Source organism: Camelina sativa, chromosome 4, assembly GCF_030686135.1.
Source record: "Camelina sativa cultivar CO46 ecotype springtype chromosome 4, ASM3068613v1".
In the NCBI taxonomy this organism is placed as follows: Eukaryota; Viridiplantae; Streptophyta; class Magnoliopsida; order Brassicales; family Brassicaceae; genus Camelina; species Camelina sativa.
Window position 1 is genome coordinate 305794 of NC_141883.1, and position 26169 is coordinate 331962.

The following is a 26169-nucleotide window of genomic DNA, read 5'->3' on the forward strand; positions in this document are numbered from 1 at the left end:
TTATTTTTTGGGATTACCTGAAACACTTATCACAATCTAAAGATGGTCCTTGGGTTTTGGTTGGAGATTTTAATGAGATTCTTTCTAACAATGAAAAAATTGGTGGACCTTTGCGAGCAAATTTGACTTTTACGACAAATGATGTCCTACTGTGATCTATGGGATATAAAGTTTACGGGAGATAGGTTTTCATGGGTTGGTGAACGTCATTCTTACACTGTCAAGTGTTGCCTTGACAGAGTGATGGTGAATTCGGAATGGTCTGCTATATTTCCAAGAGGGGAAGCGGAGTTCTTGACTTTAATGGGTCTGACCACAGACATGTGGTGCTCCGTTTTGGTTGGCATGATCTGATTCTACGGAAACCCTTTCGTTTTGATAAGAGTCTGCTGGATGTTGTAAATTTTAAAAGTTATGTTAAAGAGGGATGGAATGTTTGCAAAGAACAACGTCATCATACCATTGTGGATCAAATACGACAATGCCGTACTTATATGGCTCGATGTAAACGAAGAAGCAATTTAAACTCTGCTAAACAAATAGATGAGCTTCAATATCGCTTAAAAAGAGCATTGTCAAGCCTACACAGGTCAGACAGAATTATGATTGGCATGATCTGATTCTATGGAAACCCTTTCGCTTAAGTATTATAACTTTCAGTTCTATTTGTCTTGTGTCTATGGTTATCCTGTTCAAGATCAAAGACATTATTTTTGGGATTACCTGAAACACTTATCACAATCTAAAGATGGTCCTTGGGTTTTGGTTGGAGATTTTAATGAGATTCTTTCTAACAATGAAAAAATTGGTGGACCTTTGCGAGCAAATTTGACTTTTACGACAAATGATGTCCTACTGTGATCTATGGGATATAAAGTTTACGGGAGATAGGTTTTCATGGGTTGGTGAACGTCATTCTTACACTGTCAAGTGTTGCCTTGACAGAGTGATGGTGAATTCGGAATGGTCTGCTATATTTCCAAGAGGGGAAGCGGAGTTCTTGACTTTAATGGGTCTGACCACAGACATATGGTGCTCCGTTTTGGTTGGCATGATCTGATTCTACGGAAACCCTTTCGTTTTGATAAGAGTCTGCTGGATGTTGCAAATTTTAAAAGTTATGTTAAAGAGGGATGGAATGTTTGCAAAGAACAACGTCATCATACCATTATGGATCAAATACGACAATGCCGTACTTATATGGCTCGATGTAAACGAAGAAGCAATTTAAACTCTGCTAAACAAATAGATGAGCTTCAATATCGCTTAAAAAGAGCATTGTCAAGCCTACATAGGTCAGACAAAATTATGATACCCAGATTGAGACAACAATTAAACTCGGCTTACAGATAGGAAGAGATCTATTGGAAACAAAAAAGTAGAAACTTATGGCTCCATGTTGGTGATCGAAACACGAAGTTTTTCCATGCTTCTACTAAAAATAGATTTGCTCAGAATTATATTACTTCGATCAAGAACGATCAAGAGCACGTTTTTAGTGGGGACACAACTATTGGACATCATGCGGAAGAGTACTTCCAAAACATGTATTCTACAACGAATCACTCGGTTTCACCATTGGAATTTGCTGACTTCATACCAACTGTCACACATGACATGAATGATGACTTGACGAAGGAGTTTTCATCTGAATAAAATTTTAAGGCTCTCTCAATTATTGGTGATGATAAAGCACCCAGTCCAGATGGTTTAACAGCTAGATTTTACAAACAATGCTGGGATGTGGTGGGTGAGGATATAACCAAGGAGGTTAAAGAATTTTTTACAACTGCATACATGAAACCTGGAATTAACAACACAAATATATGTATGATCCCTAAAAATACAGAGCCAGAAACTCTTGCTGATTATCGACCCATAGGACTTTGTAATGTCATCTATGAGATTATCTCTAAGTGTTTGGTCAACTGGTTAAAATGCCATTTGGATTCTATCGTTTCTGTTTCTCAAGCTGCATTCATTCCAGGACGTGTTGTCACTGATAATATATTGATTGCTTACGAACTAATGCACTCTCCCAAAGCAAGGAAATGAGTTTCGCAAACTTATATGGCAGTGAAAACAGATGTAAGTAAAGCATATGATCGGGTCGAATGGAACTTCTTGGAAACTACAATGAAATTAATTGGTTTTTCAACTACTTGGATTAACTGGATAATGGCTACGGTTTGATCAGTTGAATACGCAGTCTTGGTAAATGGTACACCATATGGGAAGGTACAGCCGAGTCGTGGGATAAGACAAGGTGACCCACTTTCTCCATATCTTTTCATACTGTGTGCAGACATTTTAAGTTATCTCATTAAGTCTCAAGTGTCCTCCAAATGCTTACAAGGAATCAAAATTGGCAATGGAGTTCCACCTATAACTCACCTACAATTTGCAGACGATAGTTTATTTTTCTGCAGAGCAAATAATCGTAACTGTCAGGCCTTAAAAGATGTTTTTGATGTTTATGAATACTACTCAGGCCAAATAATCAATAGCTCTAAATCTTTTATCACTTTTGGTTCTCGAGTTTTTGGTCACCGTCAAGCTGCTATGAAAAGAATTTTAGAAATACCAAATCAAGGGGGTGGAGGTAAATATCTTGGTTTACCGGAACAATTTGGTAGAAAGAAAAAAGAAATGTTTGAATACATTGTTGAACGAGTAAGACAACGTACGACAAATTGGAGTGGTAAGTTTTTATCACCTGCTGGGAAAGAAGTTATGCTTAAGTCGGTTGCAGCTGTAATGTCGATCTATGCTATGTCCTGTTTCAAATTACCTCTTGGACTCATCTCTGAACTAGAATCGATACTGATGCACTTTTGGTGGAAGAAATCAACTGCATTTAGAAGCATTCCTTGGATTGCTTGGAAAAGGCTTCAATACTCTAAGAAGGAAGGTGGTTTGGGATTTTGAGATTTAGCTAAGTTTAATGATGCTTTGTTAGCAAAACAAGCTTGGCGTATCCTTACATGTCCTAACAGTTTATTTGCTAAAGTCATGAAAGCTAGATACTTTCCTGATACTTCGGTTCTTGATGCCACGCCTAAAAAAATGCAATCTTATGGCTGGTCATCCATCCTTACTGGCTTAGACCTGCTTAAAAAAGGAGTATGAGTTTGTGTTGGTGATGGTTCTACAATACGTCTCAATGTGGATAATGTTATTGATGAGCATCCCCCACGGCCTATATGCTCCATTGACCCTCATGCTACGGGTTTGCTTTCATCTCTCATCGATGATACTAGTTCTATCAAATCATGGGATACAGCTGCAATTGTTAATATGGTTATACCGTCTGATATCGATGCTTTGAAACAAATTTACATTCCCCAATATAACACTCAAGATAAACTCATTTGGCACTATAATGCTTCTGGTGAATACCCTGTTCGGTCTGGTTATTGGTTGGCTACACATGACCTCTCCTTCCCGGTTCATGACCCTCCCATTCCCCATGGTTCTGTTGAATTGAAAAACAAAATATGGAAGCTACAAATTTTACCAAAAATAAAACATTTTCTTTGGAATGTTTTATCTAAATCATTAGGTACAACTACAAGACTTGTCTCTCGGGGTGTTGCCATTAGTCCACTATGCCAACGTTGTCATAGCGCTGATGAATCTATTAATCACACACTATTCACATGTCCTGCATCAAAGTTGGTTTGGGACTTAACTAACCAGCCATCTCTACCATCCTTTCATAACACAGATTGTGATTTCAATATTTCGGCTTTATTAAATTTGTTTGATGATCAATCATTATTCAAGGAACAGAAGCTACTACCGTTATGGCTTATGTGGAACATATGGAAGGATCGTAACAATTTCATCTTCCAAAATATTGCTTGTGATCATTATCGAATCGTTTCTCAATCTAAGGCTGATGTTTTTGAATGGATTAAGTCAAAACCACCTCGTGCATATGATTCAGTTTCTTTAGACCAGTCTTATAATCCTCATTGGACGCGACTAGCATCTCCATTGGTGAAATGTAACTTTGATGTGAGTCTCAGAACAGATACAAGGAAAACAGTTGGTGGATGGATAATCCGCAACCATCTCGGAGAAGCAATCTATTGGGGTTCGAGTGTTCTTTGAAATACGAATGAGGGAGAGGCACAAGCTTTACTACTAGCCATTCAACAAATTGCTGCTAAGGGATTCACCAATGTGTGTTTTGAAGGAGACTGCAAAACGTTAATTGATTGTCTAAATGGAAATACACAAGATGTCTCCATTCATAGTCTCCTATAAGATATCAAACTCTGTTCAAGAACCTTTTCTCATGTAACCTTTTTCTTTATTCATAGCACAAACAATGAGATTGCCTATTTGTTAGCTAAGTTGGGATGTAATACTGTAGATTTTTATTTAGATTCTTGCAATCCTCCTATATGGTTATTGGAACAGATTTTATTCTGAATAAATTTCATTTGCTGAAAAAAAAAAAAAAAGGTATATTTGTTTCCCTTCCACCTGACGACGACGGTTGAAGAAAGAAAGAAACTCGTATGTTTGATTGACTTTTCAGTTAATCGTCGGTCTAATCCGGCCTTCTTCTCATCCGCGTGATGTGGTGGGTCCCCCCGCATGTTTTTGGAAGTTTCGGAAATCTGAACATGGGGCCTTCCTTCATATGGGCCTTCTTCAGTACTGCTCTCCTTTCCTTTTTACTACATCTTTTAAATTTTATTTTCGAGAGATGATTGTGAGTCATATCCATTTTCCAAACTTTGATACCCGGCCCATATATCATTTTGGAAGCCCAGCCATTCCCTCCCTATACCAGCGGCATTTTCTTCGAAACGCACAAATCACAATAGCAACCAAAAGAATCTAAAATTGGGTAGAAAATAGGAAAGAATCAAAAATCGGATCACAATTGACGAAGAAAGTGGAAACTACTTTTTGCTTTTTTTGTGTGTGTGTGTGGGGGGGGGGGGGGGGGGGGGGGAGGATGCCCAGAGACTTGATGAAGTAAGTAATGAGAGAGGGTCGAAAAGTCACATACTCACAACTCTTGTCTGCATATACAGACATGGCAACTTGATTCGGACGTGACGTCGATGGACTTTCAAACAAATCTATGGTTGAACTAATAAATAACTCGAACATGAGTTTGTGGAGCACTTGATCGGACCCGAGAACGACCTCGTATTTTCCTTTGCAGCTAGCTATCTTTTTACCAACCAATAATATATTTGTAGTCTGTGTGTGATTAATAATAGTTGTGTAAGGACTGATATAGAAGGAATACTACTGATTTTAATAGTTACAGATAAGAGTAATATTTGTTAGCTTCTTATTTATTTTTATTTTGTTGTATTTCTGAAATCATATTTCATGCAATAATATGCTATTGTTTATTGCATTAGGGTAGAAATAACTACAGAAAACCGAAAACGAATTATTATGAGTTTAAGAAAAGAAAAGAGTACGGCTAGTTGGAGACTTGGAGTAAATACGTTACAGAGTGGGTCCAGTAGGTGGGGTGGCCTTTTTAAACTGGGTGCATCTCTTTTTTTTTTAATCCTCAACTTTTTACAAGTTTACAACACTATAGAAACAGATTTAATCTCACGTATGTGCAATGCTGCACGCTATAAATTTTATTTGATGAGGAAAAAAAGACAGTCAAGATTATAACCCGCGGTGTACCGCAGGACAATTTTTTAAAAAATAATAACATTTTAATTTTTTTGTTTTTTATATTTAGTTTGTTTTGTTTAATTAAATAATAATTTTGTTTGGATTGTCAGTTATTAGAATAATAATAGGGGAAATAAATACATAAATATGTAATTTATAAGCTATTGTCGGATTAAGTCACAATTTTACCAATGATTTAATTGTTTTACAAAATTTTAGTTAAATTACCCTGATTTAATATGTCTAATATTCTTATATTAGTGGTATTGACAAAATAATTAAATAAAGATTTAACCCGTGTTTCAAAACCAAATTAATAATATTTTATATTTATACTAATGTTAATTCAAACCGTCATGTTAATAATATGTCCTGCTATATAACAACAAACCGTCATATTAGTGGTTTAACCCGTGTTTCAAAACTGTCATATTAGTGGTTTTGGTTGTGTGTTGTGTTTTGTTTGTGAAGTTGATATTTATACATGGAAAATGCTTGATGAGCAAGGAGTTTACGATCCGTAGCAATAAAAGAGAGATTTTAGTGTTTTCCTATTTGAGTTGATAACATTATCGCAAAATAATATTCAGTTTCTTAACACGGTATATACTATATTAAATTTTTTTCTTGATGCTAAGGTTAAATATACCCGATTATTGAGTTTCTAAAAGTTGGGTTCTCGTTTTTATGAACTTTATTAACGTTAAAATAATTATTGCGATTGTAATAATTTGTTACTCAAACTCGGCTGTGTCATTTAAATTTAAGAGATCATACAGTCACTTAAATGTTAGTTACTAAATGGGCGTGTTAATTTGAAAAAGAGCTTTGTTGGCAAAGCGTTAATTGAGCAGTTATGGCCTGCCCCGGAAAATACCACGGCACTTGTTTATATATCTTAAATACTTTTCCCACGTCTAAAAAATTTGGCTGTCGTTTCGTTCGTTATGACGCTCGATTCTGAAGAGTTTATTTTTAAAAATGTTGCCCTTTCCAATTTCTTGTTAATTAGCATTACTGATAACGTATATACGACTAAGTTGTATTTACTGAAATATTTATGTTAGGAAAACAAATTATTCATCACAAGGCAAGTATCCAAAAACGATTCAATTTTTTGATAAGTAACTGAAAAACCCAAGCAAACACTCCAATTACAGAACCACTCAAAAGGCAAATTACGTTCTAGAGTTTTTAGGATGCATATGAGGAAATATATTAAGGAAGGGGATTACATGGTATGAATCGTTTAAGTAACAAAGCAAGCGATGTATTTTTACTGATACGCATTTGAATAAGAAAAGAGATTATAGAACAAAACCCACCATCGTTGTGACAATTCCCCACACAACCACGCTTTGCCATGCCTACAATCTTGCGTAACATCACCACATATCATTAATTTTTGACCCATAAAAATTCAAATTTCAGCACAAGAAAGGCAAAGCCAACTATTTTGTGATACCTCCTCTACTAGAATTTCATGCCTGAGACTGACCCACCGATTATTTTATAAGCCATCCAAATGTATTCTCTTTACCTAGAAACTGGCAGTGATGACTATGACGTCTATGATAAAGAGATCTTACAAGGTTGAAAGTGACTTATGATTGGCAAAGATATCTCCTGTCCACATTGAAAGTGAATTGCCACTTACATGTCTAGACAGTAACATTTCAAAGTTTAATACCTAGCAAAAAAGAAGTATACTAGTTCTCACAATCTATGGTTCTATAATAGCAAAATCACATATACGAAAGAGAACCCATTGCAGATATGGAATATGGAAGGTTACCACTTAGGTTGTTTCTCGACAGATATCTGCATTATAATTTCTTTCAACTGTTAGTTTGAAAGTGAACACTGTGAGTAAATACTATAAGAACAAACACATCTTTACATGCTTGTGAGATTCGGTGGCAATTGATATGGAAGTGTATCATGGATGGTGTTACCACTAACATCCCTGTAACCAAAATGAGAGAGAAGACCACAGTTGTTAAATCAAAATCTTAAAAACACACAAAGATCAAACAAACAGAAAAACAGAGTAAAATTCCAAAGACAATACAATTTTCTTAGTGACATTAGTCTGGAAGCAAGTATCCAAGAGTGCCAGAGACTCCTAAATCCGATATATATCTGTTCCAATCACGACAACAACAAACATAAGACATTCCAGAATGAATCAAATCCATGCAAGTGGAAATTTTAAAAAGTTGAAAAGCTGATTTTCTTACATAGTGACAACTGCTGAGCCTTCACAAGGAATCCCTTTCCATAACTCTCCACATGGATCACCACCACCATTTTTCCAATTGGTTAGCTGTGAAGGACTATTAAGTGAAGTATACAAAACCTGAAGTGCTTGAACTGCAATAAAGACCAATAAGAAGAGAACAACCCAGATGTCAGCTGACAAAAACCAATAAAGGATCTTTTGCTTCTACTCATTTTGTTCGGTTTCACAAAGGTTTCTTCGATTCAGAATCCAGATTCTAATCTAGATGACTGAAACCAGTACATCTAAATCAGCAATTTAAAACAATTAAGACCAAGATCAAATCAAATACAATGCAAACAGATCAAGAGAAAACATTGGGAACTTTGAAATCTGAGTTTCGAAACGATTAGCGGAACAAGAAATACAAACCCAAGGAGAGCATAGCAATCTTCACCACTGCAGTAAATCACTGACAAAGATTGGACGAACAAGGAGAGAAATAGGAGACTCGAAGCTCAGCACCACCGCTGCGTCACAAGCGACGCCATTCCTGGATTAGCCGTCATCGGCGAATCTACACTTAAAAAAAACCAGAAAGTGAGCTGCAGAATACACGTGGCAGAGTCTTAAGTGTTGAGGTGGCTTAAAGACGATCTCAACAAGTTTCAGTGAATCGGAAACTCACAGAGAGATCGATAGAGGTAAGAGAAGGAAGGACGCCGAAGACAACGGCGGAGCGGAGGGTGGTCGAAACGCCAGCGACGGAAACAAAATAATAACACTCATATATGGTTTTACAGAATTATAGAATATACCCAAACAAAATTACAACACGTTGATATAACCCCTTTTTTTTTATGGCTGACGGTTGAGTGCTCGGTAAACAGATTGTAGGCTAGACTAAGAAGGTTTGAAGCAGAATCACTTGGATTATGGTGGAACGAAGTAGAAGAAATGAAGCATGATTGATCAAGTCGGACCATGGTTTCATGGCGAAGAAGACGAAGAGGAAATCGACAATTTGAGATTTAAAAAAAAAACTGTTCGAGCTTTTATTTTTTTTGTTTTTTGTTTTTAATTTGACCAGCCGATCACTTGTATGAAGCCAAAGTTTTTGCTGTACAGCTGGACTGTGAGTGGTTTGACACTAATGGGCTACATTATAATTAGGCCCAGATTTGTTTTCATTTATTTTGTTGGAAGGAAGAGTACACATGTCACTCTTTTGGGTGCTGACGTGTCAAGCTGATAGTTTACTTTTAAACTATAGATTATTTTTTTAAAATCCAAAACGTCGTGAAAACTGCGTCGTACCTTATTTTATACTCTCTCTTCTTCTCTCTCTCCACCCACGACGTCACATACTGAGTGAGATGGCTCCGCCTTCGTATTTGGCCCATAGAATAGGATGATGGGTATGCAGATATAATAACCGACGTTTTCAGTTGCAATTTGTTGTCTTTTTTTCTTTTGTTGAATGCAAGATGGGGATTGTTGTATTGTCAAATCCTCCTATTTTTTAAAAAACCTCATACAAGTATTTGAGGAAAAGAGGTCGACCCTGTATAATATACATTTGGTAACAAATATATATCTTTTCCTTGGTAACAAAACTAAATTGCCATCAATTAATTTCTTTTGTTTAAAATAAATATTCTACTTACTAAAAATATTATGATAGTTATGATCGCCATCTGAATGATTATTATGCAACATATTTTTTGCATTTTACAAACATTTTTCTTGAATTAGAGCTCGATTTATACGAAAAACTGTGATTTATATTTAATACTATATATGAAAAATACTAATTCCCAATTCTAGTTAAATTTATATTTATTGTTGAGACATTATTAAGAATATACTAAATTTTAAAAGAAATTTAAAAGTTGCACTTAATCTTATAGTTATTTGAAAACTATACATTTTGAAATGAAAATTGACAGAAATATTCTTATTATTAAACAATTTTAAGAATTAAATAAAAATGATAAAAACTAAATTTATATTTAAAAATAATTCAACTTTAAAAACAAATTACTTTTAAAAATTGTTAAATTTATAATATTTAATAAATAAAACATATAATATAAACGTATTTATTGTATTTTAAATAATGACCACATGAATAAATTTTTGATTTAAAAATTTTGAATAAAAAAGAATTGAAATATTTTTGTTGATATTATTTAGATTTAAATTTATTTAAAGATAAATAATTCAATATTATACTATTTATAATATTTCTATATATATATATATCAATATTTTAGACTTATTTTAATGAATGTTGATTTATTTATAATGTCGATTTTTTGAACAATCGTTTTATTTTTGACTTCTGTTGACTTCATTATATTCGTCATCGACTTATATTAAAACAATTGACTTATTATAACATCCGTGAACCAAAAATGTGAGTTTTGGGGATGGGTGTTGATCGACACAAGGGTGGTGTCGGTCGACACAAAGGTGGTATCGTTCGACACCATTGATTTATGGTTCTGCAAGTTTGTTGTAATCGTCAATTTGGACCACTTTGGGTTGATGAAACCTTAGAACCGGTCTATTTAAGTGAGAAGTCGACGAAAAGGGTTTTGGAAGGTATTATTTTGTCGTTGTTTCATAGTTTTTAGAGATAATGGAGAGAAAAGAGTGTTCTTGAGAGTTGGAGGCTTTTTGGAGAGATTCTAAGCTGTTTTGGTGAGATCTGTTCCTATGGAGTGGAGATCTTGTGCTAGGAACAAAGGAGAAGGCTTCTAAGGGTTGGATTCGTCGTTGTTGGGTCAGAAACTTTCTACAAAAGAGGTGAGTGCATGACCATGGCTGATCTAAGCCTGAGAATCCTTTTTTTGCTTGATTTGTTGTTGTTTGTGGTGTTTTCTTGTATGTTTGTGGTTGGGATGTGGTTCCTATGTGTTTCCAAAACTTTTGGATGAGTTTCAGACGATTTGGAGGAGATGAGAAACGGTTCTTCGACTTTCGGCTTCATGCAGATCGTGTCTGCGGAGTCGGTGTCGATCGACACCAAGTGGCCAGTGTCGGTCGACACTAGAGGGTGTCGGTCGACACCAACCTGTTCAGCAGTCGGCTGATGCTTATTTTCCTGGTTTGTTTGTATTTGGTTGTTGTTTGTTAAACAATGGTTTCTCAGTTGCTTGTGTGTATAGCCCAGTAGATGGGAGAATTGTCTCACTAAGTATTTATGATAACTTACACATCTCAATTGTTGTTTGTGGTATCCAGGTATGTGACGTGGAATCATGGCGATGAGGAGGAGGATGATCTAGGGTCTTGGTTACGATGTTATGGTTATGTTGTTGATGTGGGAACCTTAGATAGAGTTATGTTAGGTTGTTGGTTAGAATGGTTAAGAATGTTATTGTATTGATGATATGTTGGTTTTGTATTGTTGGTACGTTTCCGTTGTGCATATTGGTTGTTGTTGGTTTATTGTTGAACTATGGTTTGATTGGTTTAACTAGGTAGTATGAGATGCTTAATTATATATTATATTATTATATAAAAAATGGGTCAGGTTGTTCCACTTATGTTATAGCTAGTGAATTTATAACATAGTCGATTTTTTAATAGTTGACTTATTTTTTTGTTCATCGATTTATATTTGTTTTCTGTTGATTTGTTTATTTATTGTTGATTTATTACATTCTACATTGATTTATTAATAAGGTCGGTATTTTGAATGGTTGACTTAAGTTTAATTTTTGTCGACTTATTATTTTCCATCGATTTATTTTAAAATTGTCGACTTTTTTTTGTTTGATTGTTTTTTTTACATAGTCGACTTTTGATGATGTTGACTTATTTGTTTTGTTTGTTGACTTATATTTTCTCCCGTCGATTTGTTTGGTCTTAGTAGACTTATTTCATTTTAAGTTGACTTATTAATATGATTAATTTTTTGAATTGTCGACTTATATTTTATTCCTGCTGATTTAGGATTTTTCTTTGTTGACTTATATTCAAAAAGTTGATTTTTTATTATTAATTGGTTTGTTATATATTCGATTTTTTGAACTATTGATTTATTTTCTAAAAGCTCACAATTTTTTTATTATTTTATTAAACTTAATAATTTTCTTAAATCCCAATTGAAACCCAGATTTAAAACACAACCCCAATTAAAACCCATACATGCTTTATCACCTGCCTTAAATACAAAACTATGAGATGAAATTAACCACGGTGGAAAATGTAGTCGATGACGGAGAGGACACAAAGGTGAGAGCCGGCGATGGGAAGAAAAGAATATAACTATGATTTTGTCCTTTTTGTATTGTTTATGTTTTATAAAATCACATTTTTATTTCTTTATGTGAATTTTAATTTTTTTATTGATTAATATTATCCATAATAAACTTTATAAACAGTAATTTGTTTAAATAATTTTCTAACATAAATTATTTAATTATTTTGTGGTTTTTTTTAACGTTTACTTAATTATTATCAAGGGCATATTTTATTTATTTTATTTGAATTTAATCTTTTAGTTATGGATTAATATTATATATAATAAATCAATTCATCATTTTCTAAAAACAATTTAGCACAATTCTGAATATCTAGTTTACATAATGTTTTTAAAAAATAATATTTTCTTATGAATTAATTTAATTATATTGTATTTATTTTTAATTAATTTGTAATTGAAGACAAAATAGTCATTTATTGCAATACATAAGGTATATTTCAAAGACTTAAAATTTAGTATAGATTTCAAATTCCCTATTAAGTTTAAGGTATGTATTCAAAAAATTTCTTTATTGTTTGACCGACAATATACATAATCGATCATGCATGAAATGGTATTTTTCTGGATTAATAGTTTCACATGTTGGGTTGTATAATATGTTGATTTTGTTGAAAACTCTTATTCCTAAAATCTAGCTAGATTAACTCATAAACTAAAATATGTCAGGGGCTATAAAGCACGGATCAACATTTTCTCCAAAAATTATAATACAATAATAAAAGTTATTGTTATAGTTGTTCAAAAAAATTATTTTGTTTGTGACAATATTTACTTTTAATATTGCAATTGTTTATTTACTTTTAATATTGCAATTGTTTGGTAAATCAACATATAATTTTTAAATACTAATTATCTTAGAATATTATAGAAATTTAATTTATTTGATGTATATTATCATTTTATATTGTTTGTCGGTTGTATTTACATCATTATTTTGTGAATTATTTTAAAGTATTAATTATTATATTTTAATTATGAGCCAATAAAATTTATTATTTTATTAATCACATAATTTTGGTTTTACCAACCCGTCGATGTGGAACACTAAAAACACCATTTTTTTATCATAGATTGAGTTATATGTCTTCGTTTTTAATAATTCAAATCACAACATATGCAGAAAAAATATACATATTTATTTATCATCAGTATTTTATGATAATTCAAAACAATTTGTATATGAAATAAAAGAAAGATGATAAGAGAATCATAATTTAAAATCTTAACAAAGTCTTCCAAATTTAGTTATTAAAATAATAATTTGTATACTTAGATAAAAATCTTACTTTTAAAAATTTTGATTGGTTTACAGTTTTTTAAAATTAATTAATAATTTTCGCCCATAATTAATTAAAAAGAGAATTTTTTTTTTTGGAAACTAATAATTATTTAAAAGATTATGTTTGTCATATATCTAAATTACATTTTTATCCTTACTAAAAAAAATTAAACATTTTCCTTTAAAACCAATGGTATGACAACGTAATTTTTTACACTTTATAAAGTTAGTTTTATATTTGTATTTCCCAATTAATATAGTAGGATTATACTAATTGACGAAGAATCTACATAATCGATTATGCATTATACAATATGTAAATTTTTGTTAAAGGTTATATGTTGATTTTGTTAATGACACTTATAGTAATCATTGGAAAAAAATCATTTTTCAACAATTAATTTTCTATCTATTTATTTTGAAATTTTTTCATATATGATAATGTGATTAACAACGTAAGATACTTTTCCGTGATTTTTTTTTGATATTCTATAAAAAATTATTTATTAAATAAAGTGAAAAATAAATTTAAAAAAAAACTGAAAGAAATAGGGTTAGAAAGAAAAAAGAATATGATCATAATAGGATAAAAATATTAAGGGATTTTGTATGGATATAATATGGAAATAGCCCTCTAAGGCTCTTATTGGGAGAGACTTTAAAAACTTTAAAATTAATTTGAAGTTTTAAAGCCAAAATTTTACCAATCATGCTTTCATTGCTTTATTATTTTTAAAAGCCTTAAAAGTCTAACTGTCCATTTTCTTAGTTTGTACGTACAAATTTTTAAAGCCACAAAATGTGAGACTTTTTTGGCTGTTAATAAATAAATAAATAAAAGGTGAAGTTATTTTTTCTCTTTCTTATTTTCTATGATGATTGAAATAATAATAAAACTCTCCACAAGTTTATATATATATATTTTACATATTTTATTTTTATATAATATTTATTCTTATTTTTTTCTTTTTTCTTTTAAGATCTATTTCAGTAATAATTAATTTTATTTTTATTATCATCATTTCAATTTTTTAATAATATAAGTAACAGTTATAGCTTTAAAAGTGTTTGTTACCAATCAAATTTTAACAGTTAAAGTTTGTACCGTCAAAGCATGTATAGCCAAATTCTCTACAGCTAAAATTTTAAGGTTAAAGTCTTTACAACCATAAGTAACAGCCGTTACCGATCGGAGCTAAGTATATATATTTTTTTAATTGAATAACTTTTAACAAAAAAAATACTAAACAGCAAAACATATAGTTTTGTACAGTAATTTAAATTAAATTGAAAGAGAAAATAAAGAAAGAAGGAAAAAAACAGCTGTAGTAGTCTTACATTAGTAAAGTAAAGACATACGAATCGTGGACTAGCACACCAGCCCCAGCACCAGCACCAGCACCGGCACCTAGTTATTATTATTGTAGTGAACTCTGATATTTTATGAGATTAACTGGGATTTTAATTTTTTTAGGATTTTGAGAGATTTGAGTGTAATTTTATAAGATTTGGTTATTAAATTTGGGATTTTAGGATTTGGTGAGATTTGGGTTTTGAGATTTGATTATTGAATTTTAGGTGATTTTGATATTTTTTTTTTTTTTAAAAAGAGCAACTGACAGAATCAAATGTCGTTGATTAATTATAAACCCAATAAGCTTCTTTCATACTTTGATTAAGAAGAAAAATAGACATTTGTCATGTTCTTTTTCCAATCGCTGGTGGAGTGACTGCAACATAAACCGGTTACAATGATGATCCTGAACAATATAATATTCCTCAAGTTCTTGAAATACAATCCTTCCTGTTGGGAAAGCTGCCTGAGAAAGCAAGTAAAAATCCAACTGTAGAACAGATATCACAAAAAGAGTGGAGAATGAGTATAAACAAATTGGTCTTACCTTTGAGATTGGAGCAGCTACACATCACCTCGACGTAATCGTCTCCCACATGGACTTGACTTATTTCTTGCAGCTCCTCTTTACTGAACAACTCCTTCGACCCACATTCTCTCTCCATCACCGATCGGGACTAGTAAAGAACGAATAAGGGATTCCTCCTAGTTAGTGTCGTAATATCAAGGTGGTAAACAAATTACGTATGCTCATGAAGAACAAATGGTGGTAAACAAAGTAAAATCTACTAATCTATTGGCAAGTTCATGGCCTCAAAATAGTTGCTAATCACTCTTGTTAAACATAATGATGACTATAAGCTTTAAAACCCCAAAGAGGTATTATAATCCACAAGAACCAAAAAGAAACAAGAACAACAACAAACTTTTTACACTTACAAGAGCCATGACTTGTGATGCGTCTTCTCTCTTCCAGTATTCCTCTCTATTACCTACATATACACAATAAGCAATGACTAATCAGAGCTTTTCAAGAAAGCATAGAGCTTTTCAATTCAGACAAAAGGAACAAAGCAGAGAGCTCTCACCAATCTCCAAAAAAATTGTTGGCTTGTTAGTTATTGGTCCATAATGAGTTGCTTCCAATGTAATCTACACAAAAGCAATTTGCATTCTCATCACCTCAAAACAAACTTCAGTTTAAATCATAAGGAAACAAATCAGCAGTTTTTTTTTTGGATTTTCATGATTGTACTCGTTTCCTTGATTGCAAAATCATATGGAAGTCGCAATATAATTCGCCTCGCGATTCCGAAGTCTGCTTATCGGAAATCGCATGGACCACACCAGGCTTAGGGTCCCTTGGGTCATGATGTTTGCGGGGCTCCTGGTAGTTGTCCCGATTTTTCTCTTTCGTCGAGATTGGATGCGTGGAGGGAGCTTTCGCGGCTCGCCTCTCCTCATCTTCTTCGACGTATGCAAATCGAGATCCCCGATGAAGTGCGTTGTCTAGATCCTTGGCTTCTCGCATATTAAGGTCCACTTGTAGGGGGACCCGGGGATGAGTCCCTTTTTGAAGGCGGCGATCGCGACGTCTTCCATGACCGAAACGTTGGCGTATTTTTCTTTGAACCTGGTCAGGTACTGTCGTAAAGGCTCGCCAAGTTCCTGAATCGTTTCTCATTGACATTTTTGAGGTCCTTCTTGTATTTCTCTTCAGACCCAGCGTCGCCATGAACTATGCGGTCATAGTCCTCATTATAGTTGCCGCCAGACTGAGCGAGATTCTCAACCAGTTGCCATCCTTCATCAACGTCTTTGTTCAGGAAATTACCGTTAGAAGCAGTGTCAAGCAGCATACGTATCTTTGGTAGTACACCACGGTAGAGAGTGCTTAGCAGTGACTCGTTGCTGAAACCATGGTGTGGACACTGGCTGTGGTAACCCTTGAAATGCTCCCAGGCTTCACAGAATGATTCTGAGCTCTTCTGAGTAAAGCTAGAAATCTCATTCCTGAGACGGGCTGTTCTGGAGTTGGATAAGAACTTGGCCAAGAATGCTTTCTTGCAACCATCCCAAGTTGTGATTGATCCCTTGGGAAGGTTTTTCTCCCAGGGAGAACGGGAAGAGGCGCAACTTGAACCCATCCTCACTCACGCCGTTGATTTTGGTGAGACTACACAGACGGTCGAACTCGTCCAAATGGTCCAGTGGATCCTCCATAGGCAACCCATGAAACTTGTTTCCCTGGATCATGGAGATCAGACCGCCTTTGATTTCGAACTTGTTGTTCTGCACGGCGGGAGGGACGATACCAGCACGCTGAGTATGAGTATTTGGAGCATCCCCAACACTAATGTTTCGCGGTCTCGGATTTGGTCATTCTGTTGTTCCATAGTGACTGGTGCGGGATGATCAGTGAGTTGACGAGCTTGTCGTGGTCGTTGTAACCGATTGATGTCATCGATAACAAGAAGGAGATTCTGATGCCCTCTTGACCTGGTGTGCATGCAAGGTTGCTATCAACAGGTTCCTGAGATGCAAAACAAACAAGCAGACAACCAAAACAAATTAGTACTCAGAATGATTGGTGTAACAGAACTTAATCTTGCAAGACTGGAAATCTTAAATGTAGCAAAACGAATCCCCGACAACGGCGCCAAATTGATACTAGGATTTTGTGTGTCTATCCTAGAAGGTTCAATTAACCTTATGCAGTTGTAATACTTAAGGTGTCAATCCAGTTGGGAAACTTTACTAACAATTAAGATGCAATCAAGATTTCACAAGTCAAGCCAATTCAAAGAGAGTGTTTTTATTAGCCCTGGGATTTTAAACCGAACCGAACCGAACCGATATTTTTGGTGTTCGGTTTGGTTTCGGTTATGGCGGCTGAACCGATCGGTACAATTTTTTTTTTTTCAAAAAAACCAAAAATATTTTGGTTATTTCGGTTCGGTTTTCGGTTAACCGAATTTTTTTTTTTAATTATTTTTTAAATTTTTTTAGGAAAAAAACTAATAAAACCGAAATTTATCCTAAAATAACCGAAATAACCGAAACCGAAAAAACAGAAATATTTGAAATAAAACCGAAAAACCCAAAATTATCTCTAAATAACCGAAAAATCCGATTTTTTCATATTTTTAATCAAATTTCGGTTAATTTCGGTTTTGAAATTTTAAAACCGAATTAACCGAGAAACCGAAATAACCGAACCGAAATATATTTCGGTTCAATTCGGTAAGATTTTCAAAACTCAAAAAAATCAAAAAACCGAAATAACCGAACCGAATTCACCAAAATAACCGAAGTCCCAGGCCTAGTTTTTATCTAACAATCCTAGAACGGTCAAAATGCAAAACAGAAACGAGTCACAGAGCTAGAAACAAGAATGCATGATGAGAAACCCAAATGAATGAAAACGGAGACGAGTCTAAGCATGAACTAAAAAGCAAGAAACGAAACAGTCTCAGGAATGTAATAAAAATCAGAAAGAAGGAAGTCCTAAGGATGGGACTAATTGATGTCGGTGGAGTATCCTAGTCTATAGAGTGTTTAACATGCCACAAGCAAACCATCCCTAAACAATGAACATCACTTCTTAGCTAATCCAATCTCTTGACAAAAGCTACTCAAACTCAACCACTTCCAAACCTAGCTCTCGCTAGAGAAACATGATCAAGCATGGCCTGAAGAACAAGTTCATTCACGTCAACACACATCCTAGACAACTAATCTCTTAGGCTAGGAACGTAAGTCTCTGACACTAGTTGGTCAGACATTTCATCGAACACCTTTTGGGTGCGGAAATGTCTAAAACCTAGTTCCAATTGATCAGAGAGAAACTAGTATTTCTAACTCTAGTCCAGAAGGGAATCATACAATCAAAGCTTAAACACTCTACATCCTAAGATCCTCCACCTAATCTATCCCATCCTTAAGAACTACCACACTACTCAGATCCGAAAATCATCATCAAGGATGCAAACACAGAAAACATTGAAACAAGCATTATTAGGTAGATAAAAATAAGATGAACAACTTTGTAGAAGGAATCAAATGCAAAATCTGAATAAATCTCGAAGATATCGGAATACAAGTCTCAGAACGTATTTTGTGGCTAGGTTAAAAACCTTATGGGAAAGAAAACAATATGAGATAAAGGATTCAATGTCTCAGCAAAGACTTAACAAAATGTATATATAGTAGTCCAACATGGAAAGCCCTAAAACTTAAAACGACAAGGTAAAGCGTCGGTTTGGTAATCTCCTGAAGCGTGTGAAAACCAAACGTCTTTCTTCCCGACATGTGCGATCGAGTCCGTGCGCGTCGAATGGAATGCAATGTCATCATGGCTCAGACGGACGGCTGAAGAGCATGGCGGGGGATCATGGCTCGATCAGACAAGCTGGAGTGCGTGGCGAGGGAGCATGGCTCGATCAGACAAGCTGGAGTGCGTGGCAGGGACGGACGCGCTGGGGAGCATGGCTCGGACGGACGCGTTGGGGAGCATGGCTCGGACGGACGCGCTGGGGAGCATGTCTCGGACGGATGTACTGGGGAGCATGGCTCGGACGGATGCGCTTCCAACGTCTCCTCAATACCTGAAATACTCTGAAATGCACAATGTATGCAAGGATGATGCAAGAACTACCTAGACATGCAAAATGCAAAGAAAAGACTAGAAAATGATGCAAACCAATGAGTTATCCTAGCTAAATGAATGATAAATATATGCTAAGGAGAGACAAAATATAGACATATCAAACAAGGTCATATATTGCACTGGATCCTTCTTCCCTTCGTAGGTCGGAAGCTTGAGTTTTATGGCCGGAACGGCTGTCTCCAGGATTCGTTTGGTGAACGGGGTCCGCTGCATGGCCTCGAACATCTTATCGATCTCTGGAGCCGACCTTACGGCGCGGTGGAGGAGTGATCCCATATCCCAAATTTTGGAATGAATTTGTTCTAGTTCAAGGTGGAGGTCCGCCATCAGATCGTCCTGGGAGGACTGTCCGATATGGGGTTGCACCTCCAAAGCTAGCACCGAAGGTACATACTGGTTCTGAGATCGGTAGGCCGAGGGTGGAGGTTCGTTGAACAGCTGTCGACGTAGTGGACTGTTCCTGCGGGCCGTTTGCTGCGGCATGGTACCTTGCTGAGACGGAGGGGGTGGGTGGCGTTCTACCGCATCTAACCGGCGGTTCATATCGGAGATCATCTGAAAGAGATCTTTAGACATTATTCCGAATACGATCTGGAGGTCGTCCATCGAAGCGAGCTGAAAAGGCTGCACGGTTTGCGCTGTCAAAGTCTGTCTAGCATCAGATCCAATGACGGGTAGTTGTCCGTCGGGCACCTCGGTTCCGTGGGTAGGAGCTTCGAGATCCTCTGTCTTGTTTGAGGGTGATGTCGAATCGTCTACTGGATTCCCCGACGTGCTGAGATTATGTTGGACATAGACGTGCGAAGTAGGCACAACTGGGTTGGTGGATGGATCTGTTGTGACACCTTGCGAACCGGTGGCTTTGATGACTGGGTCGTCTTGCTGAGGAGCAGTCGCGTCGATGACACCGTTGTTGGATGCTGGAGACATGGTTTTTCTTGCTTGACGAGTTTTAAAGGAATCTAAGAGAGAAGTAACTTGAGAACTTTGTGTCCCCACAGACGGCTCCAATTGTAGAAACTGGGTTTCACATAATGAATTTGTTTGAAGGGGGAAACAAATTCACTTAAGAACTCTCTCAAAGAATTGGATCAAAACTAGAAATTAAAAGAGGATTTAGATCTCTTGGAAAACAAGCTAGGGTTTTGTTCAAGAACAATGAAGAATTAGGGTTTTTGTATTAATTGCTCGATGGGTCTTACAAGATGGGAGATTTCCCTTATTTATATGTTTCTCTAGATTACAAAATATAGCTACTTTCCTAATGAATCAAATCACGATTAGGAAGGTTTCTTGTTTCTTGCTAGGTCGGCCGCCGGGCGATCTGAGTAGTCAGTTCTTTGCTCCTGAGCTAGACCTTCGACACTATTGGGCCTTTATCCGAAAGGTTGAGTCCAACTCTGAGCTGATCCTCCGGTCCCGATAACCGGTTTACTTATTGGTTTAGTTCGGTGTGTTGGAGGTCAACTGTTAAATTCTGGGATACGAATCAGTAAACTTCTCGTTTCAGGAAATTGGATTTATATGCCTTCTATTGGAAAAACAATATTTTGTTGGGAGGAGTAGGATTGAGAATGGACTTGTGAGGTTTTACTAGCGGACAAGGATATTACCAAAACCAAAGACATTATTGGTCGTCTACAAGGGTTATGGTGTGGATGAAGAAGGGTAACAACAACGGAGCTGCGGGTCAAAATAGTATCTGAAATTTGATCGTTAGTCTATGCTAGGTTGAAATTTGCGCTACGCCGGATTGGTTTTTTAATTTTATTTTTTGTTATATATATATATATATTTGTTTTATTCAATTTCATAATTTAGTATAAACTGTTTGGAGTCAAGTTTCAAATATTTTAAATCAAAAACTCAAACTAATAACAAAAAGAACAACAAAATTAGCATTGAAATTATCAAAAACTTATGAAACTTAATTCGAAACCACATATATTAAATTATAATAAAAAATAATAAAATAAAATAAAAACTAACCCACGGTGTAGCGGGGTTCCAATCTAGTGTGATTAACAACGTAAGATACTTTTCCGTGAATTTTTTTTTGATATTCTATTAAAAATCATTTATTAAAAAAAGTGAAAAGTAAATTAAAAAAAAAAACTGAAAGAAACAGGGTGAGAAAGAGAAAGGAATATGATCATAATAGAATAAAATATTAAGGGATTTTATAAGGGTTTAATCTGGAAATAGCCCTCTAGGTATATATTTTTTAATTGAATACCTTAAAAAAAAGAGAAAATACTAAACAGCAAAACATATAGTTTTTTTTTTTATCGTCTTCAACAATAAAAAAATGTTTGACAGAGGAAGCAAACAAAACAAAACCATAAATAAACAAAAGATGTAGACGAAGGAAAGTTCAAGCTCGACGATCTAATTTTAAGCAATTATGAAGCCACGCCGGCCCTCCCAGAGCTAAATACGAGGTGAACCTACCATCCCGAGTGACACTGCACGCTATATCCCTAGCCACTCTATTCGCCTTAGGAGTAGAAAGATGAAATGTGACTGTCTCCATGCTTCGCACAACTCTGTGAATCCTGGATAATACCGACCTGTATTTTGGCCATTTACCTGGGCTTCCCATTGTTATTACTGCTGCACCACAATCCGTCCTCATCCAGGAGTCTATCATGTGGTATCAGAGCCACTTTGCAACCAGGTTTTGAAATTCCAATCGTCCATTTTTGTTTTTCCAGATTTTTCGTTCATTTTGCGAGAATTTTATAAAATGTTTTACTCGTTCAAAAATTACGAAATCAACTGTTGTCGAACCATCAAGGAGTCTAGTATTTTTGAAAATTGATTTCAGAATTTTTGGATTCGTTTTTATATTTTCCCAGATCCGTTTTCATTTGCATGTTTTTGGAACTATTTACTTGTTGGATCTTTGATTTGTTTTCAGGTACAATGGAAGAAGAAGAGTCATCCACCTCTAGCCTGGAAAGGAGAATCATGAAATCAATCACAGCTGCCATGGCAACGATGCTCGACGAAAAGCTTAGTGCTCTACGTCAAAGGCAACACCAAGATCTTAAGCCCAAGCCACCAGACGACACATCTAGATCAATCCGGAGCAGCCCACAGAAAACCTCTTACACTCCCAAATCTAAATCTGTGATTCATTCTAAAATCTCTCTGGCTCATAAACTCTATAAATTTGCAGGAAAAGGAGACTATCTTGAGTGGGAGAAAAACATGGATGATTGGTTCTACTACAAGGACATCCCAAGAAAGGAGAGATTAGCTTTTGCACTTACCCAACTCATAGGAGACGCTTACAAATGGTGGTTGCAAGAAGTTGATGACCGTTTATATTACAAAGAGCCAGATATCACATTGTGGAGAGATCTTAAGAAGCTTCTAAGGAAAAAGTATGCTCCACAAGCACTACACTGTTTTTCCCAAGTCAATGGCATAATCCAACCAGTTCCAGAAAAGAAACCAGCCAAAGTCCCGGACCAAAAGATAACCCCAACATCCGTGGAGGCAAAGACGCAGTCAGATCTTTTTGAGGCGTTAACCGAGTACATTAAATTTGAGAAGATGAAGGCTAAGTCAACATCTCAACCAAAGAAGGTCCCTGAACTGATTATCTTTCAAGAGAAAAGTCTAGAGTCATCGCTTGAATCATGTGGTGAACCAAAGCAATGTAAGTCTTCTACACTTTCAAAATCCAAGGAAGTAATTGATCAAGGTTTAGAAAATTCCAATTATTGTATGATGCACTTGTCTTTTCCCAAAAGTGTTGAGATAGGTACAGATTCTAATGGAGGACAATGGAAGCAAGCAGAACAAGAAAAGGAGAATAAGGAGTTTGAAAGAAAGGATCAGCCCAGACCCAAGGAGGAACAGCTCAGAGGCAGACCTAAGGAGGAGCAGCTCAGAGACGGACCCGAGGAGAAACAACTTGGAGAAGAATCCAAGGAGAGACAGTTCATTGCTGAGGATGATGTTGCTATACCAACTGGACCTATGACTCTACCTCAAGCTAAGTGTGCTCTTTCTTTTATCCAATCTGATTTGGTGTTTGAAAAACTATCCCATTTGGAACCGGAGCAACCGAGTAGAATTAATTCCTTTTTACAAGTTCAGGAAGAAGAATCACTAGAAACAAAAAAAATAAGTTTGCCATTGATTAGTGATTTGGAGCAGATCAGCATTGTGCCAAACCCAGTCCCTATACCATATCTTTGTGACTACCCAAGAAAGCACTATAAGGAAATTGATTTGGTTAGGACAGATCCTAATTGTTTTGTGATGATTTCTGCTCAAGATGAAAAACGTTTTGGTTTAGAAAATGTGAAAGAATTTTGTGTTTCAAAATCTGTTTTTGACAAAATGATTCCAACTTTTGAAACATTTTCCCTTGAAAAGTTCTTTAAGCCAAAAAGTTTGTTGTTTGAAAAATTTCATGAATTTAACTCTTCTTTGAGAGTTTCTTTGTGTAGCATTGCAATGGAACCATTTAAAAGTAAAATTGAGCATGTAATGGTTAAACATTTTTCTAACATGAGACATTTGCTTGAAAAAGAGTTGTGTGATTGTAAACTGTACAATGAGCTTTGCAAACCAACTGTGAAAGATCATGTTTTTGATTTCTCCATTTCAAGTATAATGCACTTGTTCTTTCCCATGATTGCTAAGAAAGGAACAAGTTACATGAAGAAACAAAATTACTTTGGAGAAGAAACATGTTATGTTCAAATCAAGGAGAAACCACCAGATATATGCCAAAAAATCATTTATCAGTTTGGAGTTAGAAGCTGGAAGTATCTTAGAAAAACTACTTCGATCGCCCAAGGATGCTTCATTCTAAAACTCTATTTTGATAAAAACTACATGAATATCTGTTTGATATTTTCATATGTGCCTAAACTGTTTCCTTTTGATGTAGGAGATCTTGCAGAGCATGGAAAAGTAGTCAAAGTTTTCTCAACACTCAAAGATGAACAACCTGATGCAACACATATGCTCATACCAAACTGTCATAAGATAAATATTGTAATTGTCAAGGATATTTTTATCCAAGATCACACAGATATGATTCGCTTGTCTTTGTCAAGAGAGTCAAATACAGGTTTTAGAGCAACCATGAAGCGCATAAGAAAAATTGAAAAGAAAGTGGAAGACAAACGATTTAACCCACCTGATTTTGATCAAGATGAGCATCAAGATATCAGCAGCCTCATACTGATCCAAGAAGAACCCCCGGATCCACTTCCATTAATCATGATGAGCATGAATCATACCCAAGTCACTATACAACTAAGTACTAAAGAAGAGGCCCCAGATTCAGCAGTTCTTTCATCCAAAGTCTTTGCAAGAACCGGAATTGGAGATGTTTTGATGTCTGATCATAAATTCAATGGTTGTTTTAGGATGATCTTTGAGGTTGGAGAACAACTAATGGTACACCTAAGGAGTAAACAATTTCCAGCTGAAAAGGAGCCAAAACTAATGCCAAAGATTGATGAACCTTTCAAAGTGCACAAATGGATCAACAACAACGCCTACCAACTCGATCGGCAAGGTAAGTACAATTTGAATGGTAGTTTTAACGTTTCTGATCTTCTTCCTTATTGTGCAGATAATTTGGATTTGAGGTCAAATCCTTTTCAAGTGGGAGAGGATGATGAGACCATGGACAGCTCAACCAAACAACATGAACATGAGGAGCAGCTTGAACCAGAGGAAGCATTGGAAGAGCAGCTTGAACTAGAGGAAGCATTGGAGGAGCAGCTTGTACCAGCGGAAGCATCGGAGAAAACATTGATCGTTATGGCGGGTCCTCTAACAAGGTCAAAATCAAGGAGGTTCAACCAAGCCATCAATGGTCTACTTAGAGAGCTGGACAATAAGCAAGAAGACATGGCTCAAGCTATACTAACAATGATCACAGCTCAGGGTGTTCGATAAAGGGTTAAGTGTTGCTTATGCACTCTTTTTCCCTAGTCAAGTTTTGTCCCATTGGGTTTTCTTGACAAGTTTTTTAATGAGGCTTATGTGACACTTTCAAAGCCCCTTTGTCACCCCATTTCATGGTCCAAGACTCATCTTTTTGCCTTGGTCCATTTTCTATTTCTCTCTTGTTCAAACTTGCATTTATTGCTTTTGTATTTTCCTAGGCATTGTGCATGAGCTTTACTTTGTTAATGCTATTGCATGATTTCCTAGGCATTGATTTCTCCCTTCTCTCCTCTTCTCCTTCGTCCCCCCTTCTCCTATAAAAAGACAATGTAGTTCTCTTTTGTTTCTCATCAAACATTTTAATCAAAAAACCTTCTTTTTACTTGTTTGATCAGAGAAGTGTGTAATATCTTCTCAACTTGTTTACTTCTTAGTGTGTCATATCTAAGTTGTAATCAAGTTTGTAGTCTAAGATATCTCCATCTCTCTTAGAAGTTCACTTCGTTCTTCCCCTTCAATCCGCTGCAATTCCACCTCTTCACCTTCTCCGTCGATCATCTCTTCATTCCGCTGCATCTTTCACCCATCCTTCATCATCATTCCGTTCATTCATCATCAAGCCCTTGCAAAGTGTGTTCTTGGGAGTAGATCCTCATCCGGGAGTCTATCACTATGATATGATAATGGGAAGCGTCAGGACATGTGTTATTTTTTTGATACGTATCTACTCAACCACGAGGAATTTGTGCATGAAACCAGTTGGAGAATGTGATCAGAT

The 26169-nt window shown here is 35.5% G+C and overlaps 2 protein-coding genes, 1 long non-coding RNA gene and 1 other non-coding gene across 4 annotated transcripts; 3 read left to right on the forward strand and 1 right to left on the reverse strand.

Moving 5' to 3' along the window:
- The first annotated feature begins 3297 nt into the window (after positions 1 to 3297).
- Positions 3298 to 4116, forward strand: LOC147945137 (uncharacterized). The gene is made up of 2 exons (XM_087511335.1): positions 3298 to 3472; positions 3563 to 4116. The coding sequence occupies exons 1-2, from the start codon at positions 3298 to 3300 to the stop codon at positions 4114 to 4116; spliced, it is 729 nt and encodes a 242-aa protein (XP_087367461.1).
- Positions 4117 to 7509: 3393 nt separating this feature from the next.
- LOC147945138 (uncharacterized) lies at positions 7510 to 8040 on the reverse strand. The gene is made up of 3 exons (XR_015596134.1): positions 7908 to 8040; positions 7739 to 7809; positions 7510 to 7633 (listed from the first exon to the last, which is right to left on the reverse strand). It is a non-coding gene; the product is annotated as an uncharacterized LOC147945138 (long non-coding RNA).
- An 8671-nt stretch (positions 8041 to 16711) lies between these two features.
- Positions 16712 to 16818, forward strand: LOC147945139 (small nucleolar RNA R71). The gene has a single exon (XR_015597810.1). It is a non-coding gene; the product is annotated as a small nucleolar RNA R71 (small nucleolar RNA).
- Positions 16819 to 22511: 5693 nt separating this feature from the next.
- LOC147945140 (uncharacterized) lies at positions 22512 to 25705 on the forward strand. The gene has a single exon (XM_087509055.1). It carries the CDS (start codon positions 22680 to 22682, stop codon positions 25398 to 25400), a length of 2721 nt encoding a protein of 906 aa, XP_087365181.1. The 5' UTR covers positions 22512 to 22679; the 3' UTR covers positions 25401 to 25705.
- Positions 25706 to 26169: the final 464 nt, after the last annotated feature.